This window comes from Euleptes europaea, chromosome 1 (genome assembly GCF_029931775.1).
Source record: "Euleptes europaea isolate rEulEur1 chromosome 1, rEulEur1.hap1, whole genome shotgun sequence".
In the NCBI taxonomy this organism is placed as follows: Eukaryota; Metazoa; Chordata; class Lepidosauria; order Squamata; family Sphaerodactylidae; genus Euleptes; species Euleptes europaea.
In genome coordinates, this window is record NC_079312.1 from 52328518 (window position 1) to 52351818 (window position 23301).

At 45.1% G+C, this 23301-nt stretch overlaps 1 protein-coding gene across 1 annotated transcript in view; it reads left to right on the forward strand.

Annotated features, from left to right (window-relative positions):
* Positions 1-16728, forward strand: part of IFT122 (intraflagellar transport 122) — an 84826-nt gene extending 68098 nt beyond the window's left edge. The window contains exons 20-29 of the mRNA XM_056855839.1: positions 871-973; positions 2309-2449; positions 4928-5025; positions 5367-5467; positions 7562-7727; positions 10108-10219; positions 11186-11314; positions 12060-12139; positions 14858-15022; positions 16588-16728. Of these exons, the coding sequence (XP_056711817.1) occupies positions 871-973; positions 2309-2449; positions 4928-5025; positions 5367-5467; positions 7562-7727; positions 10108-10219; positions 11186-11314; positions 12060-12139; positions 14858-15022; positions 16588-16677 (1185 nt within the window). The 3' untranslated portion in view covers positions 16678-16728. The remainder of the gene's footprint in view (positions 1-870; positions 974-2308; positions 2450-4927; positions 5026-5366; positions 5468-7561; positions 7728-10107; positions 10220-11185; positions 11315-12059; positions 12140-14857; positions 15023-16587) is intronic.
* Positions 16729-23301: the final 6573 nt, after the last annotated feature.

The window sequence follows — 23301 nt, forward strand, 5'->3', positions numbered from 1 at the left end:
GGCATGGAATTTGCCTTTTTTACAACAGCCGTACACTGGGTTGACAACTTCATTGAGCTATCCACTACCACCCCAAGATCCCTTTCTTGGTCTGTCGCTGCCAGCACAGATCTCATCAGTGTATATGTGAAGCTGGGATTTTTTGTCCCAATATGCATCACTTTACACTTACTCACATTGAATCTCATTTGCCATTTTAATGCCCATTCTTCCAGTATGCAGAGATCCTTCTGGAGCTCTTCACAGTCCGATTTGTTTTTGAAGAACCACCAGGAGTTGGTTAATTAAATAGCAACATCCTTCAGCAGGGCAGATACCTTGGGGGTATGTCAGGATACTGGGTGATGTCTCCAGTGTTGAGAAGTCTTTTGTTATTGAGACCGATGTTCCACTGTACTGGGAGAGATTGCACTTATACGTTCCTTGCAGCAACACCCTTCCTCTTCATTCCTGGGAATTTCCAATGTCATGGCTCAACCCAGGTGCCTTATCGAGACCTCAGGTTTCAGATCCCCGGCACTGTTAAAAGGGGGTGCCTATTAAAACAACTGAGTTGAAAATAAGAAGGGAACCCTACTACCTTAGGGGTCTTGGCTGGAGGAGGGGACCAGGTCCTCACAGTGTTCAGTAGGAGTTCCTCCCAAATAAAACTGTGCACAGCTTTACCTTTAGGGGTTACCTGGGAACATCACAAATGTACTCTGACAAATGCAGTCGTTCTTGGTGATATCTGAGTTGGGTCTTAATCCAGGGCCTCTTAATTTCATTATTTTGGATATCTTCCGTCACGTTTACCTGTGAATGTGAAAAGCACTGTGGTAACTGGTGTATTTTGCAGTATGTTATGAATGAGTTTATTCTGTATTTCAGGCTTTTGCGTTGTGTGAAAAGCATCCTGAATTTAAGGATGATGTTTATGTTCCATATGCTCAGTGGCTGGCAGAGAATGATAGATTTGAAGAGGCCCAAAAAGGTAGGATTGCACAAAGTGGGTTGGGGTAGTGGTGTCTGTGATGATGATAGCACTCGTGGTCACTATTGGTCACTTCCTAGAAACAAAAAAATTGAGCACTGAACATTTTTATTTGGATGTAATTATTCTGTAAAAGCATCGGAAGAACCTAAACGGGCCCTACTGACACACAATATAATTCTAAGCAGAGTTACACTCTTCTAAGTCCATTGAGTTCAATAGGCCTTATGGTCATAACTCTGTTTAGGATTGTACTGATATTATTGGGGTGGGGTGGTGGTGGTAAGATAATAGGTACCCAGATGGAAGCAGGTTGTTACTTTTTGCAGTCAAGGGGCATTGTTCTTAGCACTCACACCTTTTTAGTATATCAGTGAAACATATGAACTCTGTTGCTCTGTCAGGAGTCCTCTCCTCAGCCCTGACCTGGATAGCCTAGGCTAGCTGATCTTGGAAGCTAAGAGGGGTTGGCCCTGGTTAGTATTTTGATGGGAGACCACCAAAGAAGTCCAGGGTCACACCGCAGAGGCAGTCAATGGCAAACCACCTCTGAACATGTCTTGCCTTGAAAACTCTATGGGGTCACCATAAGTCAGCAGCATTATCCTGCCTGTGTTCCACAGCCCCAAATATAATAGGTATGCATCATGACTAATATCTATTTTGACTAGTAGCCATGGATAGCCCTATCCTCCATGAACATGTCCACTTCCCTCTTAAGGCCTTCCAAGTTGGCAGCTATCACCACACCCTGGGGCAGGGAGTTCCACAATTTAACTATGCATTGTGTAAAGAAATACTTCCTTTTATCTGTTTTGAATCTCTCACCCTCCAGCTTCAGCAGATGACCCCGTGCTCTAGTATTGGAGAGAGGGAGAAAAGCTTCTCCCTGTCCATTCTCTCCATACCATGCATAATTTTATATACCTCTATCATGTCTCCCCTGAACAGCCTTCCATCCAAGCTAAACAGCCCTAAGCATTTGGTGGAAAAAGACAGGCTGTGGTTGATGCCAGGTGGGCCACACTAAGTGGGTGAACAGCTGGCAGGTGGCAGCTTGAAAGCCACATTTGGCACCCCAGGGCATACGGGGCAAGATGGTCCTTCAGATATGCATTTAAGAAGCTTGAAGTACTACAAAAGCCACAAACTATCTTTTCTGATTTTTCTTCCGTTACATTAAACTCCCCTCCCCTGCAGTCATGTTGAAGAATGTCAGGATGCAATCCCTTTCATCTGTCTCTTTGTTTGGTTGCAGGACCTGTTCTTAATTCTAATCAAGTTAATTGGTTTAATAACTCTGTAAAATCTTCTTTGTTTTGGCCCCCTTTCAAGCATTCCACAAGGCTGGCAGACAATCTGAAGCTGTAAAAGTGTTGGAACAATTAACTCACAATGCTGTGGTAGAAAGCCGATTCAATGATGCAGCGTATTATTACTGGATGCTGTCCATGCAGTGTTTAGATATAGCTCAAGGTAAGGGAAAGCAAGCATGTTTACAGGTGACCTGTTCATGCATGAAGGCAGAACATCTAACAAATCTCTTTGTAAATCATGGTGCACAAGGTTCTATTCTTTGTTATACTGTAATCCCAGTATTTCTGTTATTATTGCTTTATGTCTGGTTAAGAATAACTGACAAGCATTTGTCTTGTTATTAACTTGAGGTCACATGATGTCTACTAGACATCTTCTGTAACCCCTTGTGCACCTCAAAATTAGGAGGGAGGTCTTCCCAGGCTACATGTTGTATGTGTTTTGATTTAATGAAGGCCTATGCCCAGCAGTCTTGACAGTGGTAGAACATCAGCTTGGTATGCAGAAGGTCCCAGGTGCAGTCCTTGGTATGTCCAGTTAAAAGATCTTGGATAGCAAGAGTTGGGAAAAAAACCTTTCTCTTTCTGAGACCCTTAAGAGCTGCTGCCAACCTGAGCGGGCAATATTAACTAGATGAGCTGTGTGTAGGGTAGTTTCATATGTTCAGTTATTTCATTATAAACCCTTTTTCTGACAGTCCTCAATCCATCCTGGGTGTTTTGCTCTGTTGGGATTCTTCCTTTGGGACTTTAAAGTGTGCTGAGGCCCTGATTCTTCTGTTCCCCCTCCATTTGTTGGCTCTCTGCAACCACCCACAGTGGTCATTTTGTCGTCATTTGAGATTATGGTACCTGAAGTATAGTTCTTTCCTTAGAAAGGCTCTCAGCAATTCAGCTTGAACCCCTCTGGTGTACCTCATTTATCAGCATGCCACTGAACCAGTGGCTGGAGCACAAAAGTTCACAGCTGCTACTTGTAACTGTGCATGGCATTCAGAGGGAAGAAATGTTAAGCATGAATTCTGCTGAATCTGATGCTTTCCATGAAGATTGTTTCAGAGGGTAGCCGGGTTGTTCTGCAGTAGAATAGCTGGATTCAAGTCCAGTAGCACCTTAGAGAGCAGCAATATTTTTGAGGTATAAGCTTTCGAGAGGTATCTGATGAAGGGAGCTTTGGCTCTCGAAAGCTCTTCTTGGGCTCTAAGGTGCTACTGGGCTCTAATCTGTAGTATCGTTATATTTGAGGAAGCCAAGTCATGACTCTAGGCCCTACTGGGCATACTTCGAAACTGTGACTTGGTAGAAAGTTTTCCCAGACTAGATCTATTGATATCATTGGGCTTAGACTGGAGGAATTCTGCAGAAGATTGCATTGTTAGTCTCCTCTGTCAGAGAAGGGATCTCGGAGTCCATTCATAATAACTGATAGTTGGCGCTGTTAAGCATCATTCGGGTGTTTCAAAGGCCTCCATGTGCAGTTAGCTTTGCTTAGGATCATAGCTTTAAACCCCAGTCCTAGACATAGCTAGGACTGGGGTTTAAAGCTATGATCCTAAGCAAAGTAAATCCTACCAAGGCCACTACGGGAGTATATTTAGGACTGCAGCCTGTACATGTCAATCATTTCTATTCATTCATACTCATAATAATCTTATGAAATAGATCATTATTGGTCCTGTAGCACAGAGGTGTTTAGAAGAAGAAGAAGAGTTGGTTTTTATATGCCGACTTTCTCTGCCACTCAAGGGAGAATCAAACCGGCTTACAATTGCCTTCCCTTCCCCTCCCCACAACAGAAACCCTGTGAGGTAGGTTAGGCTGAGAGAGAATGACTTGCCCAAGGTCACCAAGCTGGCTTCAAGTGTAGGAGTGGGGAAACAAATCCAGTTCACCAGATTAGCCTTCCGCCGCTCATGTGGAGGAATGGGGAGTCAAACCCAGTTCTCCAGATCAGACTCCACTGCTCCAAACCAACATTCTTAACCACTACACCTCGCTGGTAGGAGAGAGCCATTGGCCAAGGTCCACTTTCTTAATCTGTAGCTGAACTGAGGTTTGAACCTGGGTCCAAATCTGCTCTTCCCATCACCAAAAACATCCGTTTAGTAAGAACAAAATTAAGATGCTTTCTAGCAAGGGCTTTTTATTACATGACACAGCACAAGGGCCAATGTGCCTAAAATATTGGTCTGTGCATTGAATCAAAGCTATGCATGCTTATTGAGGACTCGGCACCACTCAGTCGGATTGGGCTGTGGAATTATAAATTACTCCTATTTACTCCTGAGGTCTAAATGTACACGTGGGAAATCTGGTCTGATTGTAACTTCTGCAGCTGAGGACCGAGTTTCCAGAGATGGAAGGCAAATGCTTTAATCCTTGGCTGTGTTTAAGATTATTCATCACTGTCATTCATCTTCTTAATTTTCCTGCTCTTAAAGCATAGAATCACATGTGAAGATCATCAGACCACCACATGAGCTATATTTGGAGGCACGTTTGTCTAGCAGTGCTGGTTTCCCAGCATTGTTAATGCCCGTGACTAGGATGGTCTGCAAACTTTCTTGCGTTAGTCTCTAATTGTTAGCTGGCGACTGATCAGAGCTTTTGTACTGATACACTGCCTTTCTTTCCTTAGAGGACCAGCAGCAGAAGACTGAAATGCTGCAGAAGTTTCACCACTTCCAGCACTTGGCAGAGCTTTATCATGTCTACCACTCCATCCACAGATACACTGTAAGATGTTCATGCGGCACTTCCAAATTAGCTCACTCTGTGTTCTTTGGACCATGCAGGAGGCCGTTAGCTGATGTAATGCGTGTCACAGGGCCACTAGGTGTTAGGCATCTGCTCTCATAGAGAGGCTGATGAAGGATTCTCCTTTGAATAGCTTATCTTTGCGGCCTCTTTTTTCATCTGTGTCGAGTTCAAATCTAATCATAGGGACTGTCCGGGTGGTGTTGCTGTCTGACTAAATGAAAGCCTTGTCAGGCAAGATAGAAATGAGCAAATGTTTTAATTCTGTACATTCTGATTTGGCTTAACCTATCTTTTCTCCCCTTTTTAAAACACTGCAGGAAGAACCCTTCAGTTTCCATTTACCTGAAACGCTCTTCAATATTTCTAGGTTTTTACTTCATAGCCTAACTAAGGAAACTCCTCCGGGGATCTCTAAAGTGTATCCTTTGGATAGGCTAAAGCCAACTCTAAGATCTCTCTAGTAGTGAATCAAAAGGGATGTTAATTTATACAGGCTGAACACGGGCTTGTTGCAAGAATATACACGGTTCTTGTCAGAAGAGACGCTTTACTTAGAAAATTATTATGGACTGGTTCAGTGTCTAGAACACTAAATATCTCAGAACCTTTTAGCGCTTGGAATCACAGAGCAGTTTCTGCGCAGCGGAGGAGAATCCTATAAATATACAGGCATAGTGCTTAGAAAACTTCCTTTTCATTTGGTAAGTGACCGTTGGTGTTTGTCTTGCTGGGAAGATTCTCCCAACCCGCTCCACAAGTGGAAAGGGCACAGACTGAGAACAGTCAAGTGGAATGCCTGGGACCTCCAGGTTCCTTTTTCCGATTCCTCTGAGGGCCAGCATGGTGTAGTGGTTAAGAGCGATGGTTTGGAGTGGAGGACTCTAATCTGGAGAACTGGTTTGATTCTCCACTCCTCCATATGAGTGGTGGATGCTAATCTGGTGAACTGGGTTGGTTTCCCCACTCCTACGCATGAAGCCAGCTGGGCTACCTTGGGCTAGTCACAGCTCTCTTAGAGCTCTCTCAGCCCCACCTACCTCACAGGGTGTCTGTTGTGGGGAGGGGAAGGTAAGGTGATTGTAAGCCAGTTTGAGTCTTCCTTAAGTGATAGAGAAAGTCGGCATACAAAAACCAACTCTTATTCTCCTCCTCACAACACCTCCTTCAGCCAGACTCCAGTGACCAAACCACCTTGAGTTCTGCTCAAAATTGTTTCCCTGTTATTTTGGCCATGGCCTAGTCAGACCACATTTGTGTTCCATTTGAACCCTGGGTGGCCTGCCAGGCCCACATCAAGCCAGGTTTAATTGTTCAAAGACATGTAACTTCTCCCCCCCTTGCCCCCAGGATGCCAAAATACTTCCTAGGCCACATTTATAAGTGCCCCCTGAAAGACATAAACCCCTGTGTTGAAGATGGACAACACAGAGATTCCAGAGTAGCTTAGTTTTTCATGAATTCAGAGATTGAGGCTAGATCCCTTTGCCTTGTCTCTGATGTTGGAAGTAAGGGGTTGGATCCAGTGGAAGAGTTCGTGCGAGGGGGTTGATAGAGTGGCCCTTTCCCCACCATCCCTAAGCAACCTGTTCTTTATTCCAAAACTCCTGAAGATTGGGAGAACCTAATCAGCAAAATGCACCATAGGGCAAGGTGCTGCTACCTCAGCAGGGCAGCACTGGATAACATCCCCTCGACTTCTCTTTTCTGCTCATGGCTCACGTTGAGAGAGAAGGGACGGGGAGATTTTACTTGGCTTCCTCGCCCTTGCTGCAGCTCCCTGTTCTGTGATGTTTTCTGTTTGCAAGGCTGTCCCACTCATCGAGTGGCGTTTCGGGACAAACGGCAGCGTATTTGGAGGAACGGGAAGGCAGGGAAAGATCCATTCTACCCACTCCTTCCATGAACTCTTTTGCTGGATCCAACAGAGCTCTCTCAGGCGAAGGCAGTTTTGGTTTAAGCCTGTTAAGCCGTATCACAGAAGTTTGGCTTCTCGAGACAGCCGATTCAGTCTCTCGGCGGCTGGCCGATCACTTGTCAGTGAGGAAGAAGGCCAGTTGGTTCTATAAAGTGCTTTGGGACCAATCTATGAAAAGCACATTGTTTGTTTGTTTTCTGAGCTCTGTCTTGTTCAGTTAATATCTTCTGCATGAAGGAAAGGTGCAGACATTTTGGCCAAGGACAAACAAAGGAGTTCTTTAAGAAAAATCCATTTCGGTGTCCTTCCTGCCAATTCCTGGCCTAAAATAAGGGCCCTCCATACTGATAGGATCACTCTCTGTTCCTCTCTCTCCCTCTTGCTCAATGCCATCCCCTTCAGCATTTATAGCAGTTGTTTCATATTTTGTTTATATAAACATGCTTATGTAAACAGTTGTCTCCAGCGGAGGCCTCTTCCAGGCCCTGGCTTTAGTTGTGCTGCAGCACACAGCTCCTCTGATAGAAAGCAACGATGTACATATGGCAGGCAGGGGGAGAAAAAAAACCCACGTTTTGATCCTTAATTTGATTACAGCAATACATTATTTGCCCTGGCAAAGCAGAGCAAAGCTCTGGGCGCCTATAAATTGGCTCGTCACGCCTATGACAAGTTGCAGGGGCTGCAGATCCCGGCACGCTTTCAGAAATCGATTGAGTTGGGAAGCCTGACGATCCGATCCAAGCCTTTCCATGACAGCGAGGTAAGTTCCTGCCCGTACCGTTCTCGTCTCTTCAGAGCCGGCTTGACGCAAAGACACCCTTGTTGACACAGGCAAGGCACCATGAGGAACAAAAGGCTGCCTTTCTGCAGAAATACATTCTGTCCCATATCCGTCTCCCGATTCAAATGAAAATGAGTGCCTTGCATTTTCAGATGTCCGTCTTTCAAGACACCGCTTCACCCGTTAATTGCTTCATGCTGCTGTCTGTTACCAGTGTTCTGACAGGCTGCTTCACCTTCCCTTTGTAAGCGCTGTGTACTCCTGGGAGGGTGTGCTAATGCATCTGCTCTCCCAGGGGCTCTCCAGAATCAGAAGTCTTCCTCTTTATTTGGGCCTGCCCCATTTGTTTGTTCAGGTAAAGTAAAACATTTATATTCTGCCGTTCCCAGCAGAATTCTCTCGAGGTGAATTCCATGCAAAACCATTTTTTTTAAAGTAAGAAAAATAAATAACAACATAAGAGCTCACATGTAAACCATCAAACCCAGCTGCTGAAAAGGCCCTTTAAAACAATTTTAAACCCCATCATAGATCAAAAGCAAGTCAAAGGAGCAGAGTACGATAACATCGGAGGGGACAATGTAAACAACCATCTAAGTGGGACAAGAGAATCCATCAAACAGGCGCTGGGGAGGAAGGATCAGCTGTATAATCAACAAAATTAAAAGGGGCAAAGAAAGAAAACAGCCTGGGAAAAAGAGAAATGTTTTTTGTCTGGGACTCAGAGCTCAAAGGCTAGGATGTCAGGTGATTCAGCATGGGGTATGAATGGGTGCCACAGTAGATGAGGCTCTGTCCTTGACGTTTAACCACCTTCCTTCAGAAGATGGAGGCAAAAGCAGCAGGGCCTCAGCAGCAAATCTGAATGTGGGAGAAGGTGCTCTTTTATGCATTTGCCTCCCACACAGCTTATGACTTCATAGGTGAGAGCCAGAACTTGTCATTGTGCCTGGGAGTCAGTTGGCGGGCAGATTAGATCTTTACATTCCTGCATAGTATGTGTACACCAGCGAGTCATCATGCTGTGCCATTGTGTTCTGAAGCTTCTGAACCATCTTCAAAGGCAGCAGACATTAGATCATGTAGTGGTAATCCAACCTAGATGTATTCAAAGCATGTCCAACCGTGGCAGGATTGTGGACTCCCCTTTCCGCAGTGCTTGTGACCTGCTTCTTTTCTGTAAATTACATTTTCAGAAGTTGCCTTCCTCTTCCGAGTTGCCTTCCTCTTCCTGAGTTTCACTGGTGCTCTCTGCTGTTGTTATCTAAAGGGGTGTACAAATCAAAATAAATGGTATTGTGCAAACACTTAACCTCCAATGAACGGGGCGGGGGGAAATGCACTCCGTCTGGCCACCTGAAATAATATAAACACAGTAAGGCCCTGGAGATCCTTCTAGCTGCCTGAAGTAATTGTGCAATTTAAAAGAACATTTAAGGGAATGAATCAAAAGTCCTATGTTTCATCAAGCCTCTGAGCCAAAAAACCTGTTTCAGTAACCTTTGTTCACATCTTTCTGGCAACGAGTCATGCTTCACAGTGCTCATCCAATGCTGCAGCAATTGAAAATAGAACATGTAATGGCTCAAGCTGTCGCGCTAATGGGAGAATATTTGTGGACGTTAAAAGGGCCTAAGTTCTTATGAGGAAGTAAATTTTTTCCGTATAAAAGAACGTGAGAAAATAAAGAGTTCTCCTTACAGTTATATCAACTAGGCGTCCTTTAAGCTTTGGATTTCAACTGCCAATAGTGAGTGGACAGGGAGGGAGAGGCTGTGGCTCATTGGTAGAGCATCTGCTTGGCATGCAGCCAAAGGTCCCAGGTTCAATCCCCGGCATCTCCAGTTAAAGGGACCAGGCAAGTAGATGATGTGAAAGTCCTCTACCTGAGACCCTGGAGAGCCGCTGCCAGTCTCAGTAGACAATACTGACTTTGATGAACCAAGGGTCCGATTCAGTATAAGGCAGCTTCATGTGTTCACGTGACAGCTGCTACCTGCTTCAAGGAGGTTCAGAATCCAGGTACAATGGTGATACGCGTCCACTGCTGTTCTCCAGAGGTCATATGCATGCAAAGTCTGAAACAAGTATTTTATTTATTTATTACTTGACTGGTAATTTTGGCTGAGAATGTTCTCTTAATAGTGGCCTTCCTCAATCAAATAAAGCACCAGTTTTTGGATGTCTCCTGATTTCAGTTGCTTGTGCTACATTGGTTGCCTTTGAGAGGGAGTGACTTGGGGAGTGCAGAAAGATCTGCAGGGGGAAGGAGGCCTTGGAAAGTTGGGTCCTGTCCATGTTGCTCACATTGTATGGATTGATTTTCAGTGACATTGCTTCTCTGTGTGTTTCTTCATAGGAACTTGTGCCTTTGTGTTATCGCTGTTCTACCAACAACCCTTTACTGAACAACCTGGGGAATGTCTGCATTAATTGCAGGCAACCTTTTGTCTTCTCAGCATCCTCTTACGGTGTGTTGCAGTATTACAGCTCACATGGATAAAATGTGTCTACTGGAGGGTCTGAAATTCCTATTAAGCTGGTTTGTTAGTAGTCTGGTGTGCCACAAATCCGGCTGTTCTAGCCATCCTGGTAATAGCTCTTGGAGAAACAAATTAATGCATCTTAACGATGCTGCTAAATAATTGGGGATGAAAAAACAGCGTAGCTTCTGCAAAGGGAAGTTTTGCCTCACCAACTGTTGGGGGTTCTTTGAGGAGGTTAAGAAGCGTGGTGATAAGGGTGACCTGGCGGACATTACATGCTTGGACTTCCAAAAGGCTTTTGACAAAGATTCCTGAGTAAGCTTCGCAGTCATGGGATAAAAGGACAGGTCCTCTTATGGGTTAATAAATTGTTAAACAGGGAGCAGGGAATAGGAATAAATGGACAGTCCTTGCAATGAAGGGAATCAAGCAGTGGAGTCCCACAAGGATTAGTACTGGGATCAGTACGGTTTATTTTGTTGAGGGGGGATGCTTCGTTTTTTGGGATGAATCCTATGTCTATGTCTTTTTAAAAAGTGGCTCTTTCCTTTGGCTGTGGTGGAACACACGTCTTGCACTGGAAGAAAGCTCCACCATTAGTGGATATGATCCAACCCATTGTTTCTTATGGGTGTATTGAAGTTTTGGAATCCCATTTGAGGTCTTGGAATCCAAATTTAGGTTGCTAGGCAGGAGACTAAAAGTCAGGACCTCCAAGGTAGCTTTCTTGCTACCTGTTCGATGCGCAGGACCAGCTAGGCAGGCACAGTTGGAGAATATCAATGCGTGGATGAGGAGGTGGGGTAGGGAGGAGGGCTTTAGATTTGTTAGGAACTGGGCAACATGTTACGTATCATTGTTAGGAGTTCAGCTGTATGTATTGAACCTGCATTGCATGCATTTGGACATGCAACTGTTATCTCCTGTTTGTTTTTACCTGCATCCTTTCAGAAGTCTTGCATCTGGTTGAGTTCTTTTTGGAGGAAGGGATCACTGACGAAGAAGCCATTGCTCTGATTGATCTGGAGGTACCAAGACTAAACAAGGGCGACGACAAATGGCAAGAGAAAACAAGCGACGGTATCCTTCCATTTCTGGCCGTTACCCAGGAAAACTGGTTACTGTGACAACGAGATAGTAGCAGCACATCATCCTAATATATTTTGATGCTTTCTTTTTGGATAAACATATTTAAAAAGTTAAAAATAAGTGTTTGCTTTATTTTCAAGAAACTGGATTTTTTTTTTCACTTTTACAACTTCCATCCTTCCGCCAAGGAAGACCAGATTGGTATCTCTTTGAAATCCATCATTATTAATTGCATTGCCAGTTGCTGTCATTTTTGCAGTCCAAGGGCTCCCGTCACTATTGTAGTTTCATACTCCTGGCTGCAATATAAAGGCATGAAGCCAGAGGGGCTGAAATCTGTTTTAAAGACTGGATGCCGTGTACAGGAGAAAACTTGGGAGTGGAAGGAACGAAAGTAGCAGCATTAATGGATGTTGGGAGAGAGGATGAAAATGGCAGTATTAAATTATCTTCTGATCATTAATTTCTGGATATGGATCTAATTTCTGTACTCTGCTGGCAAGTTGAGGCAATCCTTTTGCACTGTATGAACCGTTTTAAACTGTTTCATATGTGCTCAGAATTGCAATTACCATGTGTGAGCCCTAGAGGATTTTACAGTTCAACTTAGGAAGAGCGGGAAAGAGTGATTACTCTTACTGTAATATCAGACCGGTTCTATTATTTTAGTTTTTCACTCATGTAGTTGTATAACAATTGTAATGGCACATGTTTCCTCCCTGACAAACATGCCTAGATGTCCAGACAATGAGGCTTGTTTATGAATCAGATGAGGTTGAAGAAGATGATCCATTTACAGCAAAACTGAGTTTTGAGGTTAGACATTGTTTCTTATCCTTCCTATGATCCTTTTCCCAGCCTCTTTCCTATGTGCTGCAAATGTGGTAAAGAGAAGACAAATTAGGGAGCTGCTACCAGCAAATATTCCATCCTATCAATAAATATTTAATATTCACCTCCAAGTCTTGCAATGACTTTTCTAGCCATCATGTTTCTTGAGACAATCAGTGTAGCGTAAGACTGGTTAAAGATGTGCTATTCAGTAGTTGACTGAGAGGTGGTGCATTACCCGAGCAACTGGAAATAACTTACCTTGGTCAGATTCCAAGAACACTCCCTAAGCTTTACTAAAAGGAGAATTGTTAACTTTTGATGTGGTTGTTTTCTTTTTAATCAGTATGTTTTTTTAAAAAAAATACTCCTTAATATTTATTTAAGAACACTTCTTCCACTTAAATGCAAAGCAGTGTTGAATGTGAACATCAGTGAAGGGCTGCATAGGGGCATCTGAGCAGCCTTTAGCTAATTTTTGTTCCTGTTAGAGAGACGAGTTGGATTGAGATGTCATCTGAGGGTCAAGTAGATCAGGAAGAAACTGTCTCTGAAGTGGAACTTAAATTGCTGTGCAGGTTCTCCAAGGAAGTTGGGTAGCTTGGAAGCAGAAGATCAGACGGACGTAGACTCGGGTGCAAGGGAGTATTTCTGCAGGCAGGAGAATTTCTGCTAGCAGAGTGCAACTTTCTCGCCTCCCACCACACTGTCAAATACCCCCCAGTGCTGTTCCTAAGGAAGGGAGGCCCCTCCAGGAACAGTATTTTGAGCTGCAACTGGGGTGCGGGTTGAGGGGAGTTGTACTCTTCAGGTGGAAATCTTTTTGCCTGCGCAAATGCTCCATTGGATCGAAGCCATTTAGAGGTGGAAGGCAGTCAGGGCTGTTACATAGGAAGCCAGGAGGACTAAAGGTGTGTTCGTTCTGTGGAGTAAGGCATAACATATGAATAAAAACGGCAACCTGGTTTTGAGTTCAGTCTTCTTTTAAATCTAAGCTGTATGGCTAGGTTGCTTCAAACAAATAGTCCATCATGGAGGCAATGTCTCTCTGGTTTATCCGGCAGGGGGGCGATGAGCATATCCACGGGGTTAGCAAAAACAAGCCTGTTTTTCAGCTTCTGAGCACGTAGTTCTTAAATTGAGGACTGTAGTGCTTTCCTTTTTGAAAAGTAGCACTGTTGCTCACATGGGTAATTACTTGGTTCAAAGCATGAATTTGCATAGCTTGTGATAATTGCTGGCTCAGTTCCGGGCTAAGCTAAGGGGGAACTTGTATAGTGCCAATACAAAACACAGCACAGTTTTGATCAATTTTTTTTCTCCTTAACAACCCTGTGAAATAGGTTAGTCAGAAAGCAGGGGCGGATTGGCCATTAAGGGAAAATCCTGGGGGACTGATATCCTGGGGGGTGGGGGCTGCCTCCCCTCTGCCAGGACTCCCTGCCAGGACTCACCCCCAAGTGAGGGGTAGCCCTCGTAGCCACTGCTGTGTTGAGCTGGCGGCCCTAGCAAGTGCCGCTGCAGGGAAGCCTGCTGCCGTTGCCCTGGGTGGATGGGCTGCACTGCCAGGGGCTGGGGCAGCTGGTTCACTGGCGGCAGCAGCAGCAAGAGAGCCACATTTTGCTCCTCCCTCCTCCATGGGGGCAGGACCCTTTCCGGGGCCCTTTTCGCTTCCCAGTTGGCCCGTCAGAGAGAATGAATGCCAGACTGATAAGTTAAGCAAGGATTTCAACTTGAGCATCTTGCACGCCCCTTCTCTTACCACTAAAATGACAGTAATTACCCTTGTTTGTTGGTATATGCTCCTATCCCATAAAAATAAAAGGACAGTTAGTACTTGGACTGCTTAAAGGTAAAGGTAGTCCCCTGTGCAAGCCCCGGGGTAATGTCATATCCTGACGTTTACTAGGCAGACTATGTTTATCGGGTGGTTTGCCATTGCCTTCCCCAGTCATCTTCCCTTTACCCCCACCAAGCTGGGTACTCATTTTACCGACCTCGGAAGGATGGAAAGCTGAGTCAACCTTGAGCCGGCTTTTGACTGCAGTACTGCAGCTTACCTCTCTGCGCCATGGGGCTCCTTACTTGGACTGCTTAATTATGGGTATATTGGTCCTTTAACTTACCAGAAAAGTTCTCAGTGAGTCATTGCCCTGCCACTAGCGACAATGGTAGTTGGCACAGGCTTGCCATCATCTCATTCTCTGTGTTGATGTTGGCCTGGTCTAAACCAAGTAGCCCCTGTGTGGTTACCAGTACTGGAGGTGCTGCTTGGCTTGGCTTACTCATGGGTTGTTTTAATATCACGATCTGCCCCTGCCCTGGATTTCGGATTTCAGTGACACAAAACTAGTTGCTTCCTATGGAAGAACCCCAAACCGCATTGGTTTTTCTAGTGTCAAAGCATTCTGGGATAAGGGGGAAGGGAGAACCTAACTAATTCTCCATCTTCAATAAGAGATGGAATGCTTTCCAACACTGCATTGCAGCAGGACACGTGCAAGCTCTTCAAGACTAGGAATATTTCCAGGGCTAAATATAGACCAGAAAGTAAACTGATAGCTCAGTGCAAACTCTCCCTTGCTATATGAAAGATTAATTTTTTAAAAGATAACTCGTACATATTCTTTGAAAAGATTTTGTTTTCCCAGCGGTTTGCCAAGTTCAAACCATTTTTTTTTCTCACTCGCTTTCTTCCTGCAGCAAGGGGGCTCAGAATTTGCGCCTGTGGTGGTGAACCATGCCGTACTCAGGTCAATGAGCAGGAGAGACGTGCTGGTTAAACGCTGGCCAAAGCCTCTACGGTGGCAGTACTTCCGGTCCTTGTTACCTGAGGCCTCCATTACCATGTGCCCTTCCTGCTTTCAGGTATGAGCAATGTTTGCTTTGGGAGAGAGGGAGGCTCTGAATCCTCGAAAGCAAATGGGATTTTTTAAACGATTCTGTCTAATTTTAAGCAACACCCTTGGGAGTATAAAAATTGGTGCTAAAAAAGTAAAATTCTGTTGCACCTGAGAGCTAAGTCTCAATCAAAGCATTAAGGCGTGGTTGCTTTGGAGTATTTTCAAGACCTAAATGAAGCTGCCACCAGTGATTAGAAAATAAGTGTGGTGCACCCCCTGAGCTTGCTCGGCCCCCTTGCCTTCCACTGTGGCGTCGGTCACCCTTCCTCTGGCTTCAGGACAGGGCCAGATCCCCAACCGGGTGTCTCAGCTCTCCCAGGCTTCCTGGTTCTTTCCTCTTCAGAACCAGCCAGCCGACCTCCTACCTGGCCATCTGGATGCTGGCCCTCCTATCCTCCCTCATACCACCAGCCCCGCCCCTAAATCTCCCCAGCTGGGGAAAATGCCCTTCCTGGAATTGTTAAACTGAGGATACATTTGACTGTCCTTAATGTTTAACTCGTCTTCATTCAGTGATCTTGTTTATGCGCTGTTCCCATTAATGCAGAGCTTGCTCAGCCCTGAATCTTTCAAGGGTGTGTGTGGCAAAATGTGCAAGAATCCCTACTGAAATTGTCCCAAATTCAGCAGTTCATTCTTGGAGAATGCCAGTTGTGGTTTGAATGAACTGAAAACTGACATCTTTGTGACATCCAAACAGTCCTTCAAATTACACATTATAGGTTCCAGTGAAATAGCTGGGTTAGTTGCTTGTATCAGAAGCAGCCAAGAGTCCTGTGATACCTTTTAAAGAATAGCATTTATTGTGACATAAGTTTTCATGGACTGAAGCCCATTTTATCAGGTGTATGAACAGTAACCTCAGCTGGCAGGTTTGTATGTGTATAATTTATGATGCACATAGGAGTACACAGGAGAAAATTTGTAGACACTGAGAGCCTGGAATGTAACAGGCTAGCATTCTTTCTGTGGCACTTCTATGTGGAGTCCAAATGTATACAATGGAGGAACAGAACAACCAGTTCAGAACAGCAGGCTTTTATCACCAAACTTTCTTTCCATGCAAATTTAAAACCAGAAGAGAGCCAGTTGCTTTCTGTAATAAGAATGATACTTCGTGTTTCTTGGTTCCAACAAAAGTATACATGCTAGCGACCTCTAGGCCAGCAGTTCACACTGGTGTCTCCCTTTTGAAGCCTCTTTGTTGTGATGGAAGCAATCTGAAAGATGTCTACTAAGAAACGTCCCATTTTATTCACTCTGGGTTAGTGTTCTGGGAGATTGCGGTGTTTTCCCTAGAATTGTGGATGACTGCCATTCCAATAGCAGGTGTGTAGAGTCTGATGTGTTTGTCCTACATCAACAGCAGAAGGGCCACTGTTGGCAGTAGGACGTGCACCGAATGGGCCCCTAATGGCAGGGCTCAGGTGTCACAGATAGTTTAGGCTTAATCCTGTCCACACACTTTCCCCCATTATGCTGTGACTTCTGTCGAGGCATACCTCTTCATTTGCGTCCCTCATTTTACAGATGTTTCATTCCGAAGATTACGAGGTGGTGGTGCTGCAGCATAACTGTTGTCCGTATTGTCGGAGGAAGATAGATGAATCCTGCCAGTGAGCAAGACCAGCCCCTCAGCCAGGGGGCAAGCCTGCTGCTGTCATGCTGGGAAGTGTGTTTGTGAGGATTGTCGGGCTTTCTTAACTGTCTGTTCCATTCCGTTATAGGAGAGCGAGAGTCTTATTTTCCTACCTTTTGCGTACTGAATCAGTAATTCAGGGGAATAAACTGTCAAAAGCCACATTTTTGTGTTACTCCCAAGGAAAATATGTACATAAATTATATATATGTATGTATAAGATGTGAAATTGCAGAATTTGTATGACTGCTGTATGATTTGTGTGTCTATGAAGTTGCATAGAAAAGATGTTGTATATGGAGCTATATTGGGGGGGGGGGAAACCTGCTATGCTCTTGACATTTTCATGACAGCCTGTCAATTTGTCACAGATTGAACAATAACCTTTTTGGGTGAGACTCTGCCTGGAGATAATTTGCTGGTGTTGCACCTGCTAGCATTTATTCGGAGTCCTCACCCCTCTTTGCAATATTTCTAAGAAATTGCATCGATTTCTTTTTTCCCTTTAATTTGTTTTGCTTTTGAGTTTTGAATACATGTCCTAGACCTCTGTTGAAACTGCAGTTGTGTGAAAACAGGCTGTCGTTATTTAAACAAAATTAATAAAGGACACTTCCTAAAGGTCTTATTTCTTGAGAAATGTCTCCTGAAATTTAGTTCCAAAGACTGTCAGTGTAATGTCAGTTCCATAGAATTTAATACAGAAAGGCTCCATGAGGATATTGAAATTGTTAGCATACTTCCAGACGCATACTATACCATGCTTACTAGAAGAATCTGAAACAGAAGAATTAACAATGTACCCCACAGAGGATGAAGCTTAAATACCGCCACCTAATTTACTCACTTGAATTTTGGTACTCACGTTGCTGAAGATATTCTGATGATTAAAGAAATTTAAATGTCTTTAATCATTAATTGAGGGTCAGTGTGCTGTGGTGGTTAAGAGCGTTGGACTAGTATCTGGAAGACCCAGGTCAGAATTCCCACTTGTGCCATGGAAACTTGCTGGGTGATCTTGGGCCAGTCACACACTCTCCGCTTAACGTGGTTGTGAGGATTAAATGGAGGAGAGGAGAATGATGCTTCGGGTCCCCATTGGGGAGAAAGGTGGGGTATAAGTGAATAAAATAAAAATAATGTAGAATTTGGATATCCCTGCCTCATGGGCAGGGGGTGCATGACATGTACCTCAAAATAGATGTGCCCCTCCCTTGCTAGCTAGAAAACTGCAATTTGCTACACATCATCCAAGATGCTTGAGTCAGTAGAGAAGTCTGAAAACAGGTTTTTAACACATCTTCTTCAAAATGATGGACAGGGACTGCACACCGAACAGTTATACCTCTTCCATACTTCCGGCAAAGATGCATTTTGTTATGCATGCAGCTAAGATGCTGCTAATGGTAATTTTTTTTCACATAGTAGTCACAGGTTATGGAACTTGTGTCCTAATGGAGCCCAGCATGCCAACACAGAACAAAGTTGCACAGAGCAGAGGGCTTTGTGCTGCGGAAGCTCCAGTGCTCTTTCCCACACCTGGTTATGGCAGTTTCCAATAGCAGCTGAAATGGTAGTTCGTACTTCAAAATGTAGATTGTATTTGTGTGTGTGTGTGTGTGTGTGTGTGTGTGTGTGTGTGTGTGGCATACCTAATCTTGTTTACAGAAGAGTTATCAGTTACCAAAGAACCTACACGTCTGAGGCAGATCCTATGGAGAAATAGAAAAGTTCTGCTTCAGGATAAATTCCAAGGGTAAGAAAACACAGAGGAATTCAAATGTGCAGTTGAAAAATGGCAGCCCTATAAGCACATATGGCTGTGGCAGGCCTGGCTGTTTTAAGTCTTCGATGCACTGGTGCCAAACATTGCAGTTAAAAAATCAGCAACTAGCTACGCTGCAAGTTGCGAACGAGACGACAACTCATTCCCTGTAGGTTGGCTGGTTCCAGAAGATATTTTAAAAAATAGCTCTAGTAAATTACTTTTGACAACGTGACGTTCTTGGCAGTAAAATAAGCGTTGGAGTAAAGTAGCATAGGGGCTAAGAAACAGACCTGTTTTGAATCAGGAAATCTCTAGTTCGAGTCTTATCTCTAAATGAACTCACTAGGAGGCTTTAGGCTAACCTCTTCTTTTTTCCAGACCCTGCATCTACAAAGCTGAGATCAATGATCTCATGCTGTACAGGGCTGTTGTAAGAATTATGGCAAGATAATGTATGTAAAGGGCATTGAATGCTATGCAGATTTTCAGTAGTATGTAGTTAAGAACATAAGACAAGCCCTGCTGGATCTGACAAACACCCATCAAGTCCAGCAGTCTGTTCACACCATGGCCAACCAGGTGCCTCTAGGACAGTGGTCGGCAAACCGTGGCTTGCGAGCCGCATGTGGCTCTTTGGCCCCTTGAGTGCAGCTCTTGAGTGCGGGCTCCCGAGCCACTCCGCTCCTGCCCTGGCGCAGGGCAGCTTCTCGCCTCTCCGCCCGGCTGGGCGCCTCTCGCTGTGCCTGGGCTCCTCCCACCGCCCGGACCCACCTGTGCCCGGGCTGCACGTGGTGGGAGGCTCCGGAGCCCTCTTGCCCGCTCCCCGGCATTCCAGCGGAGTGCGGGGCCGGCGGAAGGCCGCGGCGCTCACCCATCGACTCGTCCTCATCCCGAGCTGCACCAGGTCTGCAGCTCCGCGTGGCGGAGGCGGGCGGCGGGGCTTCCCTTGCGCGCGCACACTGTCCCGGCCGCAGCCCCCCGCCCCTCCCTCCCATGAAGCCGTTGGGTGCGTTTGCCCTGCAGGAAGCGCCCTCAGCGTGCTCGGGGACTCAGGGCGCTTCCCCAGGTGCCACTGACTCATGCGCCCTGCTGCGCCCGGTCCGTGGCAGAGGGAGGGGCTCATGGGGCAGCGTAACGGCCGGAGGCCCCAGCCGTCGCCTCCGTCCCCCCCCCCTCGTGCAGACGGGGCATTCAGGCCTGGAGCTATTTGCCGAAATGTCCATGCGATCAGCAAGCCCCATTCTCTCAGTTTGAAGGCCTTTTTTTAACTATTGGCTCTCAAAAGAAATCTCAATCGTTGTACTGTTGATATTTGGCTCTGGTGACTAATGAGTTTGCCGACCACTGCTCTAGGAAGTTCCCAAACGACGACTGCAGCAGCACCATCCTGCCTGTGTTCTACAGCACCCAATATAATAGGCATGCTCCTGTAATCCTGGAAAGAATAGGCGATACCCAATGACACTGCATCTAGATAGCTTGAATAATGTTTTTCACAGTCTGCATTCCTGCTTTGATATATTATTGCTTTTCAAAATCCATCATGTCCTCTACAGTTTAAAAGTTCTTCCTGGTTCAAAGTATTGCAGAGATGGAGCAACAGGCCCCAGCGGAGTAACCACGTTAGGACTATTTCACACAGAATGTTCTTCAGCTGCCTGGCTCTATTGCTGATCTTTGGAGCCGAGCTTTGCTTGCAGCAGCGGGATTGGGAAAGGAGCCAAGTGTGCAACCCCATTGTGTATTTCTCTTCCTGCTAAGGATGCACATATGGCCCATAATGCCCCTAACTGGATCAGAGGACGAGACAGTGTCCATCTAGGATGCACTGGTGTCATGAGTGAAGCAGTCTGTAATAATCCTGGGCTGCAGCAAGAAGACAAAAGGGCAGGCAGCTTTAAAGAGGGACCGATGAGCCAACCACGATCAGCAGACAAGACCTCATTCTGTGTCAGTCCTGCTCCATCTCTGCCTGCAACTGGACGGTCAGGGAAGACTGGAACTCGTGCAGCCAGATGCATGACAGGAATGAAGGTTTTCGGCTCCTGAGAAAAGGCGTCTGCCTGATTTAGACACTGTGTCAATCCAGTTTCCTGCAATTCGGTGGTAGAGCCAAAAAATTTAAATAATTCCCAAGAGTGTGCAAGAAGCTGCCACATGGAACAGCTCTGGCGATTTTAATGTGGCACGAGTGCTTCCTCAGTCAACAGCCCATATCATTGCTTGCATGAATTGGACGGAGAAGGTAGTGGGTAAACACATAAACAGCCGGTGGATGTATACTGGAGGGTTCATCAAACTAGCAAGAAGAGAATTAAGGTCAACAAGAGTGTAGAACACGATCTGATAGCTCAAGTGCTAAATGCAGCATGAATAAAATACACAAGCAACTGTAAAATACACAAGCAACTGAAAATCTGCAAAAGGGAATTCTGGAATCATTTAAAGGCTAATATTTATTGCAGCATAAGCTACTGTGGACTATGAATTTTCAATTCAGTGATATACACACAGAGAAGGGGGAATTGTGAATGGCGGATTTAGAAGGCTGTAAAAAGCTACAGTTAGTGATATTGCTCTGCAGAGCTCAAGAGAATGTTCTAATAGCGAGAGAAACGCTTAGAATCCTTGCTTGAGCCCTTTTTGTGCGCTCATTTAAGAGCTGTATTTAGCTGCTTTTCATTTGAAATAGTGTTCATCAAGTTTCGGTGCTTCAGAGTAAATCACTGCAACGTCTAGGAAGTGCCGTCACACACCCAAGGGTGGTTGTGACCTTGACGGATGCTTTGGCAGCAGAATTGCAACCTGACATCAAAGCTGTCTTTATTTATCTTCATGATTATGCAGAACTGTCAGAGGTTCCACTCAAGAAAAAAGAGAGACCCCAGTTAATATAGACGTGGCAACTTACAGATGGTTACGAAAATAACCACTGACACCTTCCCCTTACTTGTGTAGGCTGAACATACAATGTCAGAAGGCTGTCCTACACCACATCTTTTTATTTTTCATTTTGTCACGATTTTTTCTTCTACTCCCCATAGATAGGGTCGCCAGGTCCCTCTTTGCCACTGGTGGGAGGTTTTTGGGGCGGAGCCTGAGGAGGGCAGGGTTTGGGGAGGGAAGGGATTTCAATGCCATAGAGTCCAATGGCCAAAGCGGCCATTTTCTCTTGGAGAACTGATCTCTATTGGCTGGAGATCAGTTGTAATAGCAGGAGATCTCCAGCCACCACCTGGAGGTTGTGCTAAGAAAACCCACAAGGGAAGGAATATCAGTACGCAAACACGAACTATTTATATGCAGTTTTACTACTCTTGAGGCACTATCTTAATTATACAATAGAAACTAGAAAATCCATCATTCAAAATACTGATACAGTGGGTTATTCCCGATGTAATTACACAATGTGAACAAGCAGCTCTTAACAGTGGTTCAAGTAACTGCCAGCAGCACTTTATTTAAACGAATCCTTAGGCTTGTGTGGAGAGGGGAAAGGGGGTTGGCAGGGCATGGCTACTACCAACCTAATGCTTCCTTCTTTCAGTCTCACATAATCCAGACTCCTCTTCCTCCCCTCCTCCCCTGCAAAATTCCTGACATGGAGCTATGAGTGGATTGACAAAAACATAACTTTCACATTATAATTTCATGGTCTTATATTTCCTTTATGTTCCTTGAGGAGGGGAGAGGAGATTTTTCAGGTGATGGTTTATTCCATGACAAATACTGTGCAAACAAAGTAAACCCCTCCTAAAGTCTGTGTACATAACTTGTTATGTGTGCTAAAAGCAATCGTGTATGGAACTACATATGGAACTCCTTGAAGTCCATTTTGTGTTATAAAAATTGTGTGAATATTTATAAATGTAAAACAAACATTTTAATTGGGTAGGGGGGATGATTGATCGGAAACAGTTCTTATAACCATTCTGTTTCTTTTGGCCATAATACATCAAACCAAATTAACTCAGTGCATTTTATCTCTGCACTAGATTTGCCATTTCAGCATAATTTACTGACCTCAATGGTTCCTTACAACTGATAATAGGAACAGAACGAAGTCCTCCATGCTACAGCGTAAGCCAGGGGTCCCCAACCTTTTTCAGTCTGTGGGCCATTTGGAATTCTGCCACAGGATGCAGAGCCCGGCCACAGAATGATGGTCACAGCTTCACTTCAGTAACACCGTGCAGATCCTTGTACTGTGGTGGCAGCTGCAACCCAAGCAACGTTTTAAAAAATCTGAACAGCCAATAAAATCTCCAATAGTCAGTCAGAAGCCTTGCTGGGCAAAAGCCATACCTGGCCCTAGGGTTGCCAGCTGCAGGTTGGGAAATACCTGGAGATTTTTGGGGCAGAGCCTGAGGAGGGCAGGGTTTGGGGAGGGACTTCAATACCGTAGAGTCCAATTGCCAAAGCGGCCATTTTCTCCAAGTGTACTGATCTCTATTGGCTGGAGATCACTTGTAATAGCAGGAGATCTGCAGCTACTACCTGAAGGTTGGCAACCCTACCTGGCCCCAACCTGGGTTGGGAAATTTGGGGGGCAGAGCCTGAGGAGGGTGGAGTTCGAGGAGGGGAGGGACTTCAATGGGTATAATACCATAGAATCCACCTTCCAAAGTGGCCATTTTTTCTCCAAGAGAACTGATCTTATCGGCTGGAGATCAGTGGTAATCCCAGGAGATCTCCAACTAGTACCTGGTGAATGGCAACCCTAGGCCCCACCCACTTCCTAAAAACACTTGGCAAACACCAGAAAAGGTGTCAGCAGGCACCACATTGGGAACCCCTGGCATAAGCATTTTAATCCCAGGAGCAAGATAGAAGAAGA